This window comes from Ciconia boyciana, chromosome 2 (genome assembly GCF_034638445.1).
Source record: "Ciconia boyciana chromosome 2, ASM3463844v1, whole genome shotgun sequence".
NCBI classification, from domain to species: Eukaryota; Metazoa; Chordata; class Aves; order Ciconiiformes; family Ciconiidae; genus Ciconia; species Ciconia boyciana.
In genome coordinates, this window is record NC_132935.1 from 61,896,662 (window position 1) to 61,917,077 (window position 20,416).

A 20,416-nucleotide genomic window follows, 5' to 3' on the forward strand; every position below is an offset into this window, starting at 1 on the left:
AGATTCTCCTGAACAGCAGATGGCTGATGTTAAACAATTCTTCATGTGAATTAATTGTTTTAAGTGGGGCTCCACCAGATACATTACGATCCATCCAGATGCTACGTTTGAGACAGGAATGCAGCAAACAACATCTGAAATATCAGGACTATCATGTCCTGATAAGCATGTTAATGTGGACTGTTAAAGCTGCATTAAGGATTATTTAAGATGGACACCATTCCTAGTTTTTCACTGAAGATGTTAGTGTTTATTTAGTTTAACATAGTCCATATCAACTTGAACTTAAAAGAAACTTATAAAAGCAGTGCCAGAATCAACATATAACGAAAGATCTGTGAGATCAGCGGTAATTTTCCCGACCTCACTCCCAGCATTTTCCTTTTCTTGAACTTATTTATGCCTCTCTGCATATATTATTCATGATTGTAATGTTTCAGCCTTTAAGTTTTTTATATATCTATGGACAACTTATAGTCCTGCATAAATCACTTGTGGTAAATTAGTCATTCACACAAAAGAATTTTCTCTGTGTGCAGATGGGGAAGAGGAAAATAAATGCCAGTAAATCAGCAACTTTTCTTTTAATGTCAACATAGTGCAATGATATCAGCTTGCAGCACACAAACATCTGAGTAGTACCAGAAGGAAGAAATATTTGATTACTAAATGTGCTGGAGCTCAGATATATGCATTGTTATGAATATAAGCATTCATTAAAAAGTTCAATTTGTTGCAAGGGTTGGTGTCTCAAGATATTGTCAGGCCGAATAACATTTATCATGCTTTCAGTATAGTTTCTGATGGACTAAATGGTGTTCTTGGCAGACTTGCTCACAATAAGAAAAAAAGCAGAGTAAATTATTTTTTCCTATATTGAATATTGAAGTACTTGTCAAATAAAAAGGAGGCAAACATTTGTCTTCCCTTTCCTGTGGAAGGAGTGCTATGGATTCTGGTAGTCTTTGATTACTTCTTTTAGATGAAAAAGGAAAAGAATTCTAGAAACAGTCACATACACTGTAAATAATAATTGCAAAACTGCCTAGTGTCACACATGGTGAGTAATAGTTTTACTTGCCAGCAAGCATCACACATCTGCACAGCAGTGCTGGGCTTCAAAGCAGGTAAGCTGATGGGTTTCCTTTCAGACCTTGGAGCTTTTGCAGTTGTCACCAAGCTCTTAAAGACTTCTAGCAGTAGAAATCCGAGAACAAATAAAATAAAGTAACCCCCCCTGCCAGCAAAATAAAGGGTATATTGCAGGTAATGAAGATTATTGAAAGTATTTCCTATCCACTTGGACATGGGTGTCTTGCTTACGTGAAGTCTGTCTTCCTCTTACACCTTCTCCAAAGGGAGGTATGCAGTGGGATGGAACCACTGTCATCTTCCAGGTTCTGTAGACACTTTTGACCTAAAACCAAAAGGGAATTCAGAGAACTGGATTCAGACATCTAACTGATCTCTTTTGCTTGTATTTAATATCTCTTTGAAGATGCTTCTGCCTGTATCAGGTTCTTTCTGACCTTCCAGTACATTTTTTTTCTCCCAGTTGTGTTGAGAGAGTATCTTTAACAGTTTGATACCATTCCTTTTAGACCATTGTTAAAAGAGCTTCAGACCCAGTATTATAATTACGTTACAAATTATAATGGTGTTTCTCAATGCAGTCTTAATGGAGAAATGTGATGCTTTCACTTGATGGCAGACTCCTCAGGCAGAGCTTGTTTTTTAATTTATTTTATTCAATTTACCTAGGTGCCATATTCAAGGAAATTGCACTTTTGCCATTCCTTCTAGCAGCTGCAACAAATTCAATACTTTAGAAGTTGATGATATCTCATAAATAAACAAAACTACCACTGTGAAATGGCAGATTCTCTGTCCTTGCATTTCTTGTCAGTGTGCAATAACTTGGAAGATGGTTGGCAAAATTGCACAACTGTTAAGTTCTTGGCTCTGGCTTTGAAAAGGTCATTGGGTATGACTTTTTTTGAGCGATAGCATTCCTGTCTGAGTTACAGAAAAGGAATATTTGCTTTAGAAACAAAGAGCTTTCTTGTGCTGAGTCTTCTAAGTAACTGTGGGGAAAAGATCTGTAAGAGCCAAATTCACTAATTTATTTACGAAGCCATATAGTTACCTTAATATGTTTTCTTTCTTAGGAGGTTGACATGATCCCTAATTCATAATCAACCTGTGGCTCATTCAATTTTCAATTCAATTCACCTCTTGCTTTAAGTCTGTAGAATAACTTGTAGTGTAGATGAGTGGAAATTACCTCCATGCACAATATAGTGAGGATATCAAGAATCTTGAAAATGTGTATTCATTCATCCCGCTTTAAAACCCCCAAAAGCCCTGTGCAGTCATTTAAAGCACACAAAAGCATACTGATTTTAAATTTTCACTTGTGATCTGTGCAAGCTGAAACAGATGTTTTACAGGTATTTGAGTGAAGCTGCCAGAGGTTTCTTTTTATTAGTTTAAACAGGAATTCTTGCCTCTCTGGGTCATAGGTCTGTAGGCCATATCTGGCTTGCCTGTAGATTATTAGTATGAAGACAGATAGCATTACAAGTTTATGTTTTGGTGTGGTTGAGTAAGGTTCATATTGTAAATAAATAAATTAAACTCTTCTGTTTTCAGTCAGTTCTGCTGTGGAAAAGGCCTTGTGTGTAATGTGAAGTATCTTGTATGGACAACTTTTCTTTAAGATGTTTGGAGAATCCTTTTCAGAAAATGTTATTAAAAAGTGCCAGTTTTGTAAAAGAAAAACCTTTTGCAGAGACAATTTCTAGTTGAATTGGCATTTTTTGTTTCTGATATCATTATTATTCAGATTAAATCAAAACTACAGCTTTTTACTATAATGCTTGTCTTCTGTCCATCTCTATTTTAAATGCTTCCTTTAGAAGGCTGGAGACCATAACTCTCTAAATACACCTACCTAACTTTTCCCAAGTTCTATAGGAAGCTAACAAAACTTCATTGTAAAACCAAACAAAAATTGCTGTTTTCTTAATTTCCCTTCCTCCTGAGGGGTGTGTTGAAAATTTTGCATTTTCCATCTAAAATCATATTGATTGTTATATCTCCTCTTTGTCATCCTTTTTTTTTTTTCTGTCAGTACTCCCATTAAAAATGGGTAGGCAGCTTAATTGTTGTCCTTCATCCTATTCCATCTTCCCTTGACTGAAGCGAAGGAGAAAAATCTTGTTTCAGTAAAACTTTTTGAGCCTCAACCACTGTTATGTTGCCTTAAACTGAACTAAAGCATTAAGATTTTCCTGCTAATGAACTGTACCAGAAGGAGTTCTCTTTTCTGTGTCTGTTTTTCTCAGGGCTTCTGTCTTTTATATTAGTCATAAAATGGTGTAGGTTAGCTCTAAGACATAATTACCCAGTTTCAAAAGGTCAGTACACTGTACTTCATTTCCACCATTCACCTTAGCAATTACCCACTTCACTGATAGTACCTTGACCTCACCCTATGCTTCCACCATTATTCCTATTGAATTGAATTGAAAAGTAACATTCAGCACAAGTTTGTGGAGGCATTTTCTGGAGAGAAAATATTCACATTTGAATGGAAAATGAAACATCCTGAATTTTTTTCACATGTAACATTGAGCTGCAAATTTTTTCTTTCACTTGTTGCTTTCAATTCCTCTATAAATCAGAATCTGTGGTTCCACCCAAGAGCATCTAAAATACTTATTTTCTGTACACATATTACAATGTGTATTTTACATGGGAAAAAAAGCCCTGAAATTCTTTTCAGTGTAGATGTGAGAGAGGTATCACTGCTATTCAGTCAATTTGCATTTTTTAATGGAAGTTTCAGTAATAAATTTCAAAATGAAAAGTAAATATTACTGTTCCTGTGAAATGTTTTTGTGTGAAAAGTGAAAGGAGAACAGTAGACTTTCAGACAGTAATAGATTAATTTAAAGACCATATTTTTTCATGTAACGAAGAGGGAAAAAGACATTTTAAAAAAATGCCAGGTTCCCTTTAAAGAAACACAGGAACATGTCTATGTGTATACACATACACATACATGTATGTACTTTATATACACATATATACCCACAGAAATTTCATTAGGTCATTTCAAAACAGCTAACGCTTTTTGAATGTTTGCCTTGTGTGGCATTTTCAGCAGCATCTGGCTCAACTTCCTTACTGAGAAAAGTTCCTCTAGCTGCTTTCCTCATCTTGCTGTATTAGGTCTGACAACACTTGTTTTCTCTGGCTGTGTAGTGGAAAGGAAAGCAGATCTGCATAAGTTACTTGCACAATGGATGAGGTGATTTTCAGCATGAGATTGTAGCATGGAGTAGATCAAAAGATCCCAGGGGTGAATTCAAGCTCAGTGGGGAGGAAAAGGTCCCTCACAGAGCAGCCCTACTTGTACAGTTACGAAACAGTATACAGAACTCATCAGCATATGTAACTACACTTTTTTTTCTTCCCCCCCTTTTTTTTTTTTAAGTGAGAAAGTTACTTTCTCGAAAGGTAGGGAGCTTATAATTGGAAAATAAAGTTGGTGAGTTTTTTCAAATGAAAAAAAAAATAATCCAAATCTTATTTCTAGAGGGGAACATATCCCTGAAGCTTTTTTTGTTTTGCTTTGTTTTAATGAGAGGAATACATTCTCAGAAATTTGAGTTAACACTTAGCATTGCCTTTGGTCACTGCATTTAATCTTTTCCAGAAGCTAAAGCACGAAGTTATAAAAAGACCCTTCTTACAACATCTCAAAGAGGGCTGAGCAGACTTGGGTGCATTCTGAAAGACCATAACCCTGCAAGATTTTGTGCACAAAATTACAATAAAGAGATCATGAAATACTTAATTTTGCTTGTTCTTCCTAACAGAATTCCAGATCTGATTTTTTGCTTTGCTTTAGTCTTTCTACTCGTTTTGGAAGAATGACATGAATGATAGAGAAGCATCTTCCCAAAGTGCTTAAGTTTATATGTTTTATATGAATGTACCTTCACCTCTTACTTAAAAATACAACTCTTAGAATCACAGAATCTTAGAATCATTTAGGTTGGAAAAGACCTTTAGGATCATTGAGTCCAACCATAAACCTAACACTGCAAATCCTCCACTAAAACATGTCACTAATCGCCACATCTACACGTCTTTTAAATACCTCCAGGGATGGTGACTCAACCTCTTCCCTGGGCAGCCTGTTCCAATGCTTGACAACCCTTTCTGGGAAGAAATTTTTCCTAATAACCAATCAAAACCTCCCCTGGCGCAACTTAGGGCCATTTCCTCTTGTCCTATTGCTTGCCACTTGAGAGAAGAGACCAACACCCACCTCTCTACAACCTCCTTCCAGGTAGCTGCAGAGAGCGATACGGTCTCCCCTGAACCTCCTTTTCTCCAGGCTAAACAACCCCAGTTCCCTCAGCTGCTCTTCATAGGACTTGTGCTCTAGACCCTTCACCAGCTTCATTGCCCTTCTTTGGACATGGTCCAGCACCTCCATGTCTTTCTTGTAGTGAGGGGCCCAAAACTGAACACAGTATTCGAGGTGCAGCCTCACCAGTGCCGAGTACAGGGGCACGATTACTTCCCTAGTCCTGCTGGCCACACTATTTCTGATACAAGCCACGATGCTATTGGCCTTCTTGGCCACCTAGGCACACTGCTGGCTCATATTCAGCTGGCTGTTGATCACCACCCCCAAGTCCTTTTCCTCCAGGCAGCTTTCCAGCCGCTCTTCCCCAAGCCTGTAGCATTGCATGGGGTTGTTGTGACCCAAGTGCAGGACCCAGCACTTAGCCTTGTGAAGTTGTACTTCTATTAGAAAAACAGGAGTGCAATTCTTGAATGGGATATTACTGCTGTGAATATCTGTATTTCATCTTTGAAGTAAGGTGAAGAGCAAGAAAATATAACATTGTAACTTCTAACTCACTTTAAAAAAAAAAAAAATGTATAACTGATCCGACTTTCTTTTTTTATGGATTCAAGTGCACAACTAAAAGCTGTAATAATACTGTACATTCCCAGGTTTTCTGAGGCCTTTGTGGTGAACATACTGTTGCTTCTGTCGTGCGTAATCAGTAAACCATTAAGATGTTTTAGTTCTTAATTAAATTACGAGAGTAAAGCTAATTCATGGAACAAGTAGCTGAACTTGCATAGGAAACATTTCTCACACCTGATACACGCGGTAGCCATACTGCTTAAAGAATTAAGAGTTGCTTAAAGTGTTTTGAAAATATGACTGAATAACAAATGATAAGTAAAATTGGATTAATGTATGTCATTCGACAAATATTGTAAGCATCAAATATTTTTCCTTTGTTTGAATTTTAGTTCTGCAAATATCGACATGTATCTTTACACATGCTTATTATTCTGCATTCCGGAAGTATCCTGCTTAAAGATTGTAATGACTTGATTAGATTATCTATTAATATAGAACATAAAGTTTAGGAAAAAGTAATGTAAAATAATATTCTTTAAGTTTAATTGAAAAGAAATGTATGCATCCTTCTTTACTTCAGGTAGATTAATTAGCAACCAACAAATACTTGGTCAGTAATTTCCAGTTATTTTCATACTTTAAAAAAAAAATTCTCCTTCATGGCCTTTTTAATAGCAGTATTTCAGTTTTCCACTAAATGAGTTAAAATATATGATTTCAGACATAATTAATTTTATTTGAGTCAAGATAAAATACATTGAAAAGTTCATACAGAAATATGAAACTAGTCACTTCAGGAACACCTGTGTTCCTCATAAAACAACAGGGGTATCTAAGCTGTTTTCTGCAATCTATATTACATTTGTATGAACCTCTCCTGTCTGTTTTCAATGCAAATACATAAATATTTGCAACATAGCTCCATCAAGGATGGGGTGTGGAATATTGAGATTAAAAGCAGCCCTGAGGTAGAGAGACTTCCCTCTGCTGAGTCTTCTTCCAGCTCTTTACAACAGCTCATATCAGCTAGCTGGCCTTGAGGGCCAGCTGAACTCCTGGAGCTGGAAGGGCCCTGACAGGGGTTTTGGGGTGTGGGTTGGATTAGGAATGCATTGAACGGGTGTGGGAGACAAATTCTGTCTACAAGGTTGATCTTTTTAGCTGGGAGTGACAAAATTACACACGATGACTTTGTGAAGTTGGTGTTCTGACTTGAAATCTGAAAGCTGGGACCTGGCACCTCACTTTTTTTGCACATTCTTTACCAAAGAGGAAAAAGAGAACAAATACTTCCTATAAGAGCAGTATATGAAAAGTGTTATTTGGAGTAAGTACAAGGTGTAGTTTGGGAAAATTCTAATGAACAACCAACCCTGACTACTAACACTCTGAAAATTAGTACTTCAGAAAATATGAATTCTAGTACTTTGCTGCACAATGAATTATAGTAAAATTAATGATACCAAAATTGTCTAGTCATGATTTTGTACAAGTTAGTATTTTTTTCTGACTTTATTATGGAGTTCTTTATGTAGATGGTATATTAAATATATAAATTTTTCATTATTAGAGCTTGTAGACATCTTGGGTGCAATGAATTGAAATTTTACAGACACAGAGATAAGTAAGTTTATCTTTGACATCATATCTTGGTTTGGTAGTCATCTTGTGCTTAATTGCCTGACTGAAATTCAACCTTGGATGGCTTTGTGATTTCCCTCTACTTGAAGTCTGCCAAAAATGAATTGGTATTGATTATTGTTATCACTGTGAAAAGGTGAACTTTCAGACTTAAAATTTGAGTTGTGTCTTTTGGCAGATGCTTTGTAAGGGCTTTCTTGAGTTCCAAATCTTTCATGGGTACTTGTAAGACATTATGCCTGCATATTTATTTAGAAAAATACAGTATTTGTGATTGTAGTCTAGTAGATAGTATTTTAACAACTATAAACCTGCACAGTTTGAGGCGGAAAAAAAAAGATTTGGTGCTAAATAGAGGTATGTGATCCCTCCTTTTCCAGTTATTGTACAGAAATCCAGTGGATAAAGTTTAAAGACCTCATTAGGACATAACATTGAGCATCTAACATTGTCTTGTGCATTGGAGTTAACACCTTGTACTCTACCACTAGTGGGTAGACCAAGCCAAAAAAAAACCAAACCCAAAAACAAGGGTACAAAATTATCCTTCCCTGGTTCCCTGTTTAATCTCAGTACAGATGTTTATCACATTCTAAGGAATTCAGCTTGCTAAATAACCTCTAAAAACTGTGAGGTAGCATGAATATAAAATACATAGGCCTTCACTCGGTTGTATTTTTCTTTACCCAGATGGACCACCCCCCAAAACTAGCAGTTTTGTAGCTGTGTAAAGTCTTTTCATACAAGAACAAGTTCATAATGTAAAAACAACTGCTGAATAGCATAATTGTTTAAAAAGTTAAAATTAGTTCCCAGTTAGTCTGCCAATATGATACAGAGTACAAAAGGTATATATTCCGTCCTTTCTTACTTGCTAGTTTGCCTAATCTTAGATCAAAGGCCCATTTTAGTTTTAAGAACTGTTTCAGAGTTCTCTCCAAATAGTACCCTCCAACAGTGTATCATGATGTTAAGACTGGCCAAGGTTTTAGGAATTCTGTTGAGTGTGTGTGCGGAGGGTTGTTCATTTGTTGTTCTTGTTGTTTTCTTTGTTAATGGGAGCAAATAATCCATGATGAGAAGGAACAGCCTGAGTAAGTGTCTTTTGTTGGTAGAATAAAATGCCTTTAAACATAATCCATTCAGTTTTTAACTCTTTGACAATTGACTTTTCTAAGTGAAGTAGTTGGTACTTATCCTCTGTACTTAGAGTCATAGAGTATCTCAAGTTGGAAGAGACCCATAAGCATCATCGAGTCCAACTCCCTGCTCCTTGCAGGACTACCTAAAACTAAACCATGTGACTAAGAGCATTGTCCAGATACTCCTTGAACTCTGACAGGCTTGGTGCCATGACCACTTCCCTGGGGAGCCTGTTCCAGTGACTGACCACTCTTTCAGTGAAGAACATTTTCGTAATGTCCAATCTGAATTTCCCCTGGCGCAGCTTCATGCCATTTCTTCATGTCCTGTCACTGGTCACCAGAGAGAGGAGATCAGCACCTCCCCCTTGAGGAAGCTGTAGACTGCTATGAGGGATGAGGTCACCCCTCAGCCTTCTCTTCTCCAGGCTGAACAAACCAAGTGACCGCAGCTGCTCCTTGTAAGTGTTGCCCTCGAGACTGTTCACCATCTTGGTTGCCCTCCTCTGGACACACTCTAATAGTTTGGTGTCCTTCTTATATTGAGGCTCACAAAACTGCACATAGTACTCAAGGTGGGGTCACACCAGTGCAGTATAGAGTGGGACAACCACCTCCTTTGACTGGCCAACTATGCTGTGCTTGATGCACCCCAGGACATGGTTAGCCCTTTTGGCTGCCAAGGCATATTGCTGACTCATGTTCAACTTGCCATCAACCCAAACCCCCAGATCTCTTTCTGTGGGGCTGCTATCCAGCCTGTGGTCCCCCAGTTTGTACGTATAACCAGGATTGCCCCATCCCTCGTGGAGAAACTGGCACTTGCTCTCGTTAAATTTCATACGGTTGGTGATTGCCATATGGTATGCGAATTGGCTTAGAAATGGAATTTGGAGATGGCTCTAATTAATTTGCTAATGAAGCATTTTCTTGTAATGTCTTAGTTATTTTGTCTTTGATTTCCTATTTATTCCACGGATTATACTTTAGTATTTAGATGCAACTTTAGTTCATAAAGTGCCCATACCTAAATAATGTAAGCCTTTGGACATTATGGACCTCATTTTCAAATGGATAAGCTTATGGTCAGAGTCTGATTTATACATGGAAACTGTTTGAAACATTAGCACTGCTGTTTGTCTTTTATTGTTCTTCATCATGAGAAGATGAAGCTCGTGGAGCTTTTTTCTTCCTCCTACTTTACACAGTCTTTTGGGGAATCCTCTAGTTTATCATATATAGAATACTAGCTAGAGAAATATCTGGAAAAATATCATTGTTAGTAAACAATCACTTGTTATTTTCCATCAAATATGATTTTTGTCCTTACTAGACAGACTCAAAAAGCACTTCTACTTTCCTCTGAAAATCTGAATGAGTCTCTTTAACTTTATAGAGTTTCTAACTGTTTTTATTTGCTCAGAAATAAGGTGGGAACAGACAAGTTTACTCTTTGATTTAGCTAGATAATCCCATTGTTACAATCCACAGGGTCTGAATTATGTTTCTCTGATGCTGTAACACCTCATTCTCTCTGCTTCATGTTCAGTAGCTTTTCATTATTTGCCAGAAATTGATTTTAAAATAAAATTAACCAATATCTGAAAAAGTACACCTCTCTGGCTCTTTCTAAAGCCTCGTTGGCACAGACATCCTGTTTCTTCAGCGAAGAACTGCCTTGCACTGTTGTCAGTCTCTACTTTTATCAAATAATTGATTTTAGTTCTCACAGAACTGAAAATTGTAAAGTTCTTAAAATTTTTACTTTTATGTATATCATGGTGTAGCCCTATTTGGCAATTAAGTACCACACAGCCACTCGCTCACTCGCCCCCGGTGGGATGGGGGAGAGAATCAAAGAGCAAAAGTAAGAAAACTCATGCGTTGAGATAAAGACAGTTTAATAGGGAAAGCAAAAGCTGCACACCCAAGCAAAGCAAAGCAAGGAATTCATCCACTACTTCCCATGGGCAGGCAGGTGTTCAGCCATCTCCAGGAAAGCAGGGCTCCATCACGCATAAGGGTTACTTGGGAAGACAAACGCCATCACCCTGAACGTCCCCCCCTTCCTTCCTCTTCCCCAGCTTTTTATACTGAGCATGACATCATATGCTATGGAATAGCCCTTTGGTCAGTCGAGGTCAGCTGTCCTAGCTGTGTCCCCTCCCAGCTTCTTGTGCACCTAGCAGAGCATGGGAAGCTGAAAAGTCCTTGATTTAGTATAGGCACTACTTAGCAACAACTAAAACATCTCTGTATTATCAACACTGTTTTCAGCACAAATCCAAAACATAGCCCCATACTAGCTACTAGGAAGAAAATGAACTCTATCCTAGCCAAAATGAGCACAATGTGTTATAATTTCTCTTATTTTTTTCATCTCAGTTCAAATAACTGGAATTATTCATTTTCACAGTTTTTAATCTATCAATCTCTTTTAATGTTCTCATAAGTACCAGTTAATAATAACTTGTTAGTAGTAAGTACTTGTCAATAATAATCTTCTGATAAATATCTGTCAGTACCTGATAGGTGCCTGTTTTGTGCTATGAAAATAAATTAATTTTACCAGTTTTTCTTTTGAAATCTGAGGAACATTTCATACATTCTTGACAAAACCTCTGTCTAGTTGTCTCTGAAAAGTAAATAAAACCAGTTGTTAGGTAATTACTTTATATGACTTAGTAACATGGCTTTTCATTGATATATTTAATTCATTCTATATGCGGATTAGATAAATGAATTCAGAAAGCTTGGTTATCCTAAATTAAAGTTACAGCATTGGCCATAAAAGATAATATTTTCCTTAAGACTATTAATTGTGACCTGAAGAAACAGAGTAGTTTGAAAACTTAAAAATCCTTCTTCTGGTTATTAGGATAGCAGTTTCTAGTACTGAAGACATACTTTAGAACTTCTTCAGTTTAATGAATATTCATTATAGTCCTTCTGAAGTGTAAACAGACTATAACTAAAAACGTGGTGATTTTTCATCTTTTGGGAAACAGAAAGTGAACTTTGACACTGTCAAACCAAAATCAGTCTCAATTTTATTTAAATCAAATTATTTTATTAATTTTTTTAATACTATTGTTCCATAAATAGCATGAAAAGAAATAAGATTTGGTTACCAGTTACTATATTAAAACATTAGCTATGCTTTACTTTTGTAAAGGTACAATTAATGTACCTCTTGTTTTTTTCTTTTCAAATTCAAGTACTTAACTTTATGAAACATGGAAAATGTATATCTTGGTCTGATTTCTAAGATGCCCACCTTATTCTGAGGTGAGGCCATTAGCCTCACCCTAAAAAGAACAGGTTTTTAAAATTATATTATTCCTCTTTCTTTTTTTCTCTTTCGGTTGTTCTTCCCCCCACCCCAACCCTTCCCAGCTGGAAAGACTGCAGTTTGAGAATGCCTCTGAATGGGGAAAGAGAGAGAGACTTGAAGCAGAAAAGCAAAGCTTGGAAGAAGAGAACAGAAGATTGAAGTTGCAGGTAAAAGAAATTCAGGGACTTCTGGAGATGAAAAATAAAGCAACACTAACTAAGTCGAGTTGTGATCATCAAAATGCACAAAGTAAGCTGCTGGTTAAAAATAAGGTATGTGCACTGCTTAGTTTGGGGAGCATTCCCAAAAAGAATTACTATTTTGTAATGTCAAAATGTGTCCCTAAAACAAGGGTTGTGCAAGACAGAACAGCCCTGTCTGCATCACAGACCTGAACAATTAGAATTCAGTGACTTTGAATTTCTGTAGGGTACAGAAACAGAAAGAAGTATCTTTGCATTTTTAAAAGGAGCAGGGGGAAATGACAAGACTGACAAGACTAGGGAGCAAAAGTGAAGACTGGGAGGAACAGAAGAGATTAAGTAAGGTTTGGTAGCTACAGAGTCCTGATGAAGGTCAAAGCAAAAAAAGCTGTGAGACAAGTAATTTCTCAGTCTTACTGAATATTGAATATCTTCTTGGGGAAGTGAGAACTGAAGGAAGAGCCTTATTTCTTATTTTTTATTCCTCTAAAGATCTGTTCACTTTTAAACCTTATTGTACTGCTAAAAATGATGTGATAAATTATTCAGAGACTCTTAGCTGTGGGTATTTCCTTTATTTTGTGTTTTTCTATGCCATTAGTTAAGTAGTAATCCAGAAGGCTCCCACTTTCATTGAGACTCTGAAAGCTGTGTAAGAGAAAGCAAAAAAACCCCAAACCCAACCAATCAGTAAATGTACATACTTGATGTTACAACTTGGGCAGTGCAAACCAGTAACATTCTTATTTGCCTAGATAAGAAATAAAGTAATTTATGTGCATTTACTGTTGAATAATGGCAGTCTGAGTAATTAGGACCAGATTTAGGGTATAGTTACACTTGGTAATTTCTCTTGGGAAAGATTAAGAGAGGGAGGTCTGTACTTGAGGTCTGCTTTTAAATGTAATTATATGATTTTTCTATATTTCTCTGATGTCTAAGGAACAACAAATTGCAATTCACACATATAGCTTACCTTTATAAAATATCTTACATAACAAACACCTGTTTTGGATTTGTCTTTACTGGTATTTATTTTATGATATCCTGTCATATCACACCATATCATATCAACATTTTCATGATTTCTTTGTAATGCAAGTAATTTGAGGTTGGAGATGTGGCCAGAAAGATGCTTATTTGCTAAGGCACGTTACTGTAGTTCAAATATCTTTTAGTTATATGGATGTGTTGGGTTTGTTTGTTTGTTTTTCAAAATGTTACACAGACTATTGGACATCTGTGATCAGCTCTGTCTGTTGGTATCACACCTCTGAAACAACTTCACATCCTTTTATCAAAGTCAAAAGGTGGAGAGGGGAGCCCAGTTATCTCTGTTTCCTTATCATAAAAGTGAATGTCCCTGCAGTGTTTCCCTTTTCATAGCTGATGATTTGAGAATAAGATTGTCTTCAAAACTATTATCAGTTTAAAGGAGAAAATTAAAAATTGTATTTTAGTGTGAGCTGAAACTATGTAATCCATCATCTGGTGGACGGGTAACAGTTATCATCCAAAGACTAGGGTGGGAACTGATTTAATTGCAGCTGTTTCTACCTCTGATTCACAAGAACTGCAAATCATGGAATCACAGAATAAGTCAGGCTGGAATGGACCTCAGGAGATGTTCAGTCCAACTTCCCGCTCAAAACAAGGTCAGCTCTGAGGTCAGACCAGGTAGCTCAAGGCTCTGTCCAGCAGGGTCTCAAAAACCTCCAGGACTGCACAACCTTTCTGGGCAGCCTGCTTGTAATGGGTTGACCCCAGCTGGTAGGTAAGCTCCCACCCTATCCTCATTCACTCCCCAACAGTGGGATGGAGGAGAGAATTGGAAGGGCAAAATTAAGAAAAAACTCATGGGTTGAGATAAAGACAGTTTAATAAGTGAAGGAAAAAAAATAAAAAAGAAAAAAACCAAAGTGACTCAAAAGCAATCACGCACCACCAGCAGACCGATGCCCATCCAGTCCCCAAGCAACAGCTACCTCAGAAAAATCACCACCCCTCTATTGCTGCAATCTTGCCAATCTGACTGTCACTGCTTGTCATGGAGGTGCAATAAAACTAACTCAAATGAGGGACAAGCTCAAACAGCTTTATTTCACAAAACAGCCAAAACCACACAACGGAAACCAAGGAGAAACAGGGGTAAACCGAAACCCATCAACACTCCGGTAACATTTAACACATAGCAGGTTCGAGGTGCCAGTCGGAGTATTGTTACTACACATCAATACACACAAGAATGATGATCCAAAGTGCGCACACACACACTCGCTCATAAAGGGAGAAACTCCCTCCCCCTGTGGGTACCCAGAAGATACAATCGCTCACCCCGGGGCCGGGCGGGGGGTGAGGGCTCACCCAAGGATCTAGCCAGAAGGCATCACTCACCACAGCAGGTGAGGGCACTCAGTCCCAGGAAGTTTCCTCAGGCAGCACCCCAGCCCGAGGGGAGAGATCCCAACCCAAGCCCACTGCTATGAAAAGACCAAGCTCAAAGGGGGTTTCCGGCGGCGCCCTATTTATACCCTGGGTCGGATCTGAGCTGTGGTCATAATTGGTCATGATCTAGAAGCTTCTCCGAGCCGCCTCACTGGCTGTGGACCCTGTCAGGTGACGAAGGGGTCCCGCCTCTCCTGCTCCCCCTGCCGAGGTGCGTACGTGCCTGGCGGCACGGCAGAGCACAAAAGGCGTGAAAAGCCGGTGATTGCCATGCCAAAAGCCTCGATCTGTATCGGGGGTGGGGGTGTGAAGCGTACCTGTCACACTGCTGAATTTCACAAGGTTGCTGTTGGCCCCCTCCTTCAGCTTGGTGACAGAGCTCCTCGATCTTGATTGAAGCACAGCATCTACAGGCAGCGATATTGCTTCTGCCTGCTCCAGCCTCAGGGCGAGATAGCATGGCCTTGATGGGAGCATTTTCTGTCCGGAGCTGTGAATTGAGGCATCTGCTGTACCAGGAGCAGTTTTTCCAGTTTGGGCTGGGAGCCATGCCCTGTGGTGCATCACCACCGAGGTTGAGCAGTTCTGCAGTCTTCAGCAGAGTTTCCAGCCAGGGCTCCTTGCCAGGGCCTGCCATATTACCCTAATGATACTTGCTCTGTGTTTCCAGGGCTCCTGGTCTCTGGTTGCAGACAGAGCAAAAGGTACCACCACAAACATTCTTCTGTGACAACAAAACCCCGTTGACAAGCGTAAAATAAAAGGTCAACAGTATTAGAGGAAAGAAGGAATGTGGTAAACCCTTAATGCCTCAATGAACTCTGTATTCACAGCAGCAAAAAGTTAGTAAGATAGGAACAACCATTTAAGAAAAGTGACTCTACAAAGAGTTCATCTCCAAATCAGCTATGGCATTGGAGACCTGGCCAGCCATATGTGGAGAAGACAGGGGTTTGTAGAGTTAGTTAGCATATTTTTTAACCTTGCTGCTGCCTTTAAATTAAAAACAAGGGTTAAGGAAGGAGAGAGTGGCTTTTTCAAGGATTCCAGCCTAACTCAAGTTATATCTTAGGTGGAATCTGTCTATTCCTATGTAGAGATATCCAAATGTCGCTGTTGATCCTTTCTAATTTCTAACTGTCCCTATGTAATTTGCATCTATACCATCAATAACCTGAAAAGAATGGCTTTGACTTCTGATTCAGGAGCCTTTTTTCTGGGATGGTAGCTTGAGTTCAAATAAAATGTTATATGCAGGGTTAGAAGAGTGCAGAAAGATGATTTCTATAAAATATGGGTGATGGTTAGATCTTTAGGTTAGCAAAGGGGAGCATATGCAAGATTGAAACCACAGCTGTCTGAATATCTTTGTGCATCTTAATCTGAATGATTAGGGCTTTACTTAGCAAGTAGACAAGGGATATGGGTAATGGGTTATGGAATGAATTCCAGAGTAAAACACAGTTGCCTAACACCCTAGTTTCTCCAAAACCTGTATTTGTGAGATGATTTGGGAGATCCATTGTAGTTGTTTAGAACAACATACAGTGTTATTAATTGATGTATGGCTGATTTATACTTTTGAACGTTATAAAAAAACCAATGGCAACATTCTTTCTTTAATAACAGTTTTAGTAAGATTAAAAATGGTATCAAAATACAGACGTGAAGTCCTTACATCCTTGTCTAAATGATTTCATGTTGACAGTTACCTTGCTCTTTAGTATGTATACCTCCACAGAATATAGAATTTGTGTAATCTCTTGCCACTTATGGTAGTGAATCATGCAAATTGAAGTTCTGAACACGAAAGTTAATATTTATTATGTTTTGCACAAAATGTGAGTCCTTAATATAGTTCTTAGCTGGCAGTATGTTGGTTTAAAATGTTTCCATGTGCCCTTTTTGAAAGGTTAAATTCTGTTGTACAAGATAAGCAGAATTGATGAAACAGTTGAGATCAGACATTGTTACTATGCGGTTTTATCAATTGTACTTCTTGGAATGGAGAATACCATTTAAATTAATAACTGCGTTATTTGACAAATAGCATGGCAACAAATATTAAATGGATCTAACTGGTTCATCTAGGAAGAGATAAAATGAAGGGAAAAAAGCCTTGTTGATGGTATAGATCAATACCCAAAACATGCTGTTTGTGGAAAGAGATTTTCTGTTTCATCTGTGAATATGACCTTGAAACAAATTTATAAATTAATTTGGAGGAATAAGAACTGTTCTATTGTATTATCTCTAATTATTGTAAATATCTGGTTATTAAATATTAGATTCATTGAATGTATTTTGTAGTGGACTTCTACAGAATCTAAGTGCAAAATGCTAAACTGTGGAGTTTGTGGATGCATAGACTGATTTTTTTTAATGTTTAATTTCCATCTTTAATATGATAAGGTTATAATGTTCTTAGGAAAAAATTCCATAGATTTTAAAGGTGAAACAATGGACATCATGTATTTTTAAGATGAAACCATTTTAGTTTAACATTACCTAGCAAGATGGTTTTTAAATCAACATTTTAGGTTTGATTTTTCAGAATTAGGAAGCACTCTATTTTTTATCCAAATAAGTTGAAAAATTGGCTGTATTGGGTCTACATGGCAAGGTTTTGCTAGCAGGGAGGCTGCAGGGGTGACCTCTCTGAGAAGAGATCAGGAGCTGCCCTGTGCCATACACAACCGGTTCCAACTGGCTCCAAAAGGAAACCACCACTGGCCAAAGTTGAGCCCATCAGTGGTGCTGGTGGCACCTCTGTGAAAACACATTTAAGATACAGTAAAAACGCTGAGCAGCAGTGTGTGATAGGGAGGAGTGAGGAAAAAATGTGAGAAAAAGCCCTGCAGACACCAAGGCCAGAGACCAAGGAGGGGTGGAAACGGTCCAGGCACTGAAGCAGTTTCCCCTGCAGCCCATGGAGAAGACCATGGTGAAGCAGGTTGTCCCCCTGCAGCCCATGGAGGACCATGGTGAAACAGATATCCGTACTGCAGCCCATGGATGACCCCACGCCAGAGCAAGGGGACATGCCCTAAAGGAAGCTGCAGCCTGTGGAGAGCCCAGGCAGGAGCAGGCTCCTGGCAGGAGTTGCAACCTGTGGAATACCCACAGTGGAGCAATCTGTTCCTGAAAAACTCGCCCCATGGAAAGGACACATTCTGAAGCAGTTATTGAAGAACTGTAGCCTGTGGAAAGGACCCATGCTGGAGCAGTTCATGGAGGACTGTATACCATAGGAGGGACCCTACCTTGGAGCAAGAGAACAGTGTGAGGAGGAAGCAGCAGCAGGGAGGAGCTGTTATGGACTGACCCATAAGCTGCCATTCCCCATCTCCCTGTGCCTCTGGCGTGGAGGGAGGAGGTAGAGGAGCCAGGAGTGAAGGAGTGAAGTTAAGCCTAGGAAGAAAGGTGAGGGGGAAATAAGATGGTTTTAGTTTCACCTTTGTTTCTTGCCATCCTACTCTATTTTTAATTAGTGATAAATTAAATTATTTTTCCCCAAGTTGAGTCTGTTTTTCTTGTGAAAGTAATTTAACTCAACCCTTGAGCCCGTCTGTCTTATTTTCTCCCTGTCCTGTAGAGGATGGGGGATTGAGAGAGCAGCTGGGTGAGCATCTGGAAGCCAGCCAAGGTCATCCCACCACAATGTCAGAGGTGGGTGGATGTGTTCCTCACACTTTATAGGCAAAAAGTCATTTTTATGATAGCAACTTGAACGAGATTGGTTTTCTTCGTATTTTTAACACAGAGGGACAATGTTCACTCTCTCCTTTTCCTTACACAAAATATGTGAAAGGGGTATTTCTTCCTCCTAATAACAAAATGAGATCTTTGAGGATGGGTTTCTTATATGGGAGAGACTAGTTATCCTGCTGTCGTGGTTTTTGTAATAGTCTTTGTAATTTCATGGTATCACTGAGAAATCTGTGTAAACTCTAATTTTTATGGATGCAAACTTTTGGTATGGGAATAGAATCATAGAATCATAGAATCATTTAGGTTGGAAAAGGCCTTTAAGATCTAGTCCAATCACAAACCTAACACTGCTAAGTCCACCATTAAACCATAGTTACAATGTGAATGACATGCTTCCTAACTTTAACTAAAAAAAACCAGAAAAGGCTATGAGACTAAATTGCTGTTCCTTAAATCTATTTTCTTAGTTGAGTAAAGAATCAAAGTTCAATCATTCTGTTTTTAAGATCTAGAAAAATCAAATTAACAAAAAATTCAAAATAAAAATTTGCTGTTTCTGTTAATCTCTGAGGAAGATGTTATAACATGCTTGTACTCACTTCTGGATTTATTATCAAGATAGTATCTTTTTCTTTCTCTGTAGATTAAGCAATTGTTTGAAACAGACTACCAAAGTACATATGCTGGATCTGTCTTGGTATACAATGGTATGACAAAGATTTCAAAGTGATTGAAGTATTGGGTGTATTAACTGAAGGGAAAAAACCACTGTAAATTCATGGAAGTAATGGCTACATACTTGATTCCTAAGAAAGGGAAATGCAAACACCACAGTTTTTAAACTTGCAGCATCATAAGGTTCTGTTTCTTCATGATTCAGGAAAAAATATTACCAGAGACTTTTCATCTCTAGTTAGGAACAGATTTTTTTAAAAAAAGATTGCTGTATCTATCAGACCTCTTTGTTTCTAGTGTCTGCTGTGTTTTAATGCCTTTCTGCTAGTTACATGTAAACCCTTTGGATGAGAAGCTGTTGGATCAGATCAGGTCTTAGTAACACACATTTTGTATGGTATATGAATCACATGTATTACATTTTTTTTATGAAAGCAAAATCTCAGTTACAGTTTTGTCAACTGAAGTATTAAATGCTTTTCTCTTTTGCTAAGAAAAATAATATAAAATATTCAATACAGGCAGCTAAAAAGACTGTTTATACTGTATTTTATTCCTCCCAGAAATATTTGGATCATTTTAAAGTTTACTCATTTTTATTTGTTCCAACTGTTTACTATTTACTGGACTGTAGATGTACTGGGTCTGGCTGGGATGGAGTTAACGTTCCTCATAGCAGCCCATGCGGTGCTGTGCTTTGCGTTTGTGGCTAGAACGGGATTGATAATGGGCCAGTGTTATGGCTGTTGTTGAGCAGTGCTTGCACAGCATCAAGGCTGTCCCTCCAACCTCCTGTGCAAAGGCTGGTAGGCTGGGAGTGGGCAAGAGGTTTGGACGGGACACAACCAGGACAACAAACTGATCAAAGGAATATTCCATACCATATGATGTTCTGCTCAGCAACAAAAGCTAAGAGAACTGGGGAGTTGGGCATTTGTTGTTAAGGTGTTTGTCTTCTGAAGCCACTTCTATGTGTGCTGAGGAAGGAAGTGACTGCCTGGACGTTGCCTGCTGGTGGGAAGTAGAGAATGCATCTCTGTTTATGGGTTGGGGGTTTTGGGGGTTTTTGGGTCTTTTTGCTTTGCTTCCACATGTGGCCTTTGTTTTTCCATTAAACTTGCTTTATCTTGACCCATGAGGTTTCTCATCTTGTTTTCTCCCCCTGTCCTGCTGAGGTGGAGGAGTGAGAGAGCGGCTTGGTGGGCACCTGGCAGCCAGCCAAGGTTAACCCACAACAGTAGAACACTTTTAACAAGAGACAGCCTTGTTACTCTAATCTCCATACAAACTTATCACAAATTATTAA

The 20,416-nt window shown here is 38.4% G+C and overlaps 1 protein-coding gene across 1 annotated transcript in view; it reads left to right on the plus strand.

Annotated features, from left to right (window-relative positions):
* The window catches only part of CCDC102B (coiled-coil domain containing 102B), a 175,506-nt gene that overhangs the window by 26,241 nt on the left and 128,849 nt on the right, over positions 1–20,416 (plus strand). The window contains exon 4 of the mRNA XM_072851316.1: positions 12,139–12,348. Within this exon, the coding sequence (XP_072707417.1) occupies positions 12,139–12,348 (210 nt within the window). The remainder of the gene's footprint in view (positions 1–12,138; positions 12,349–20,416) is intronic.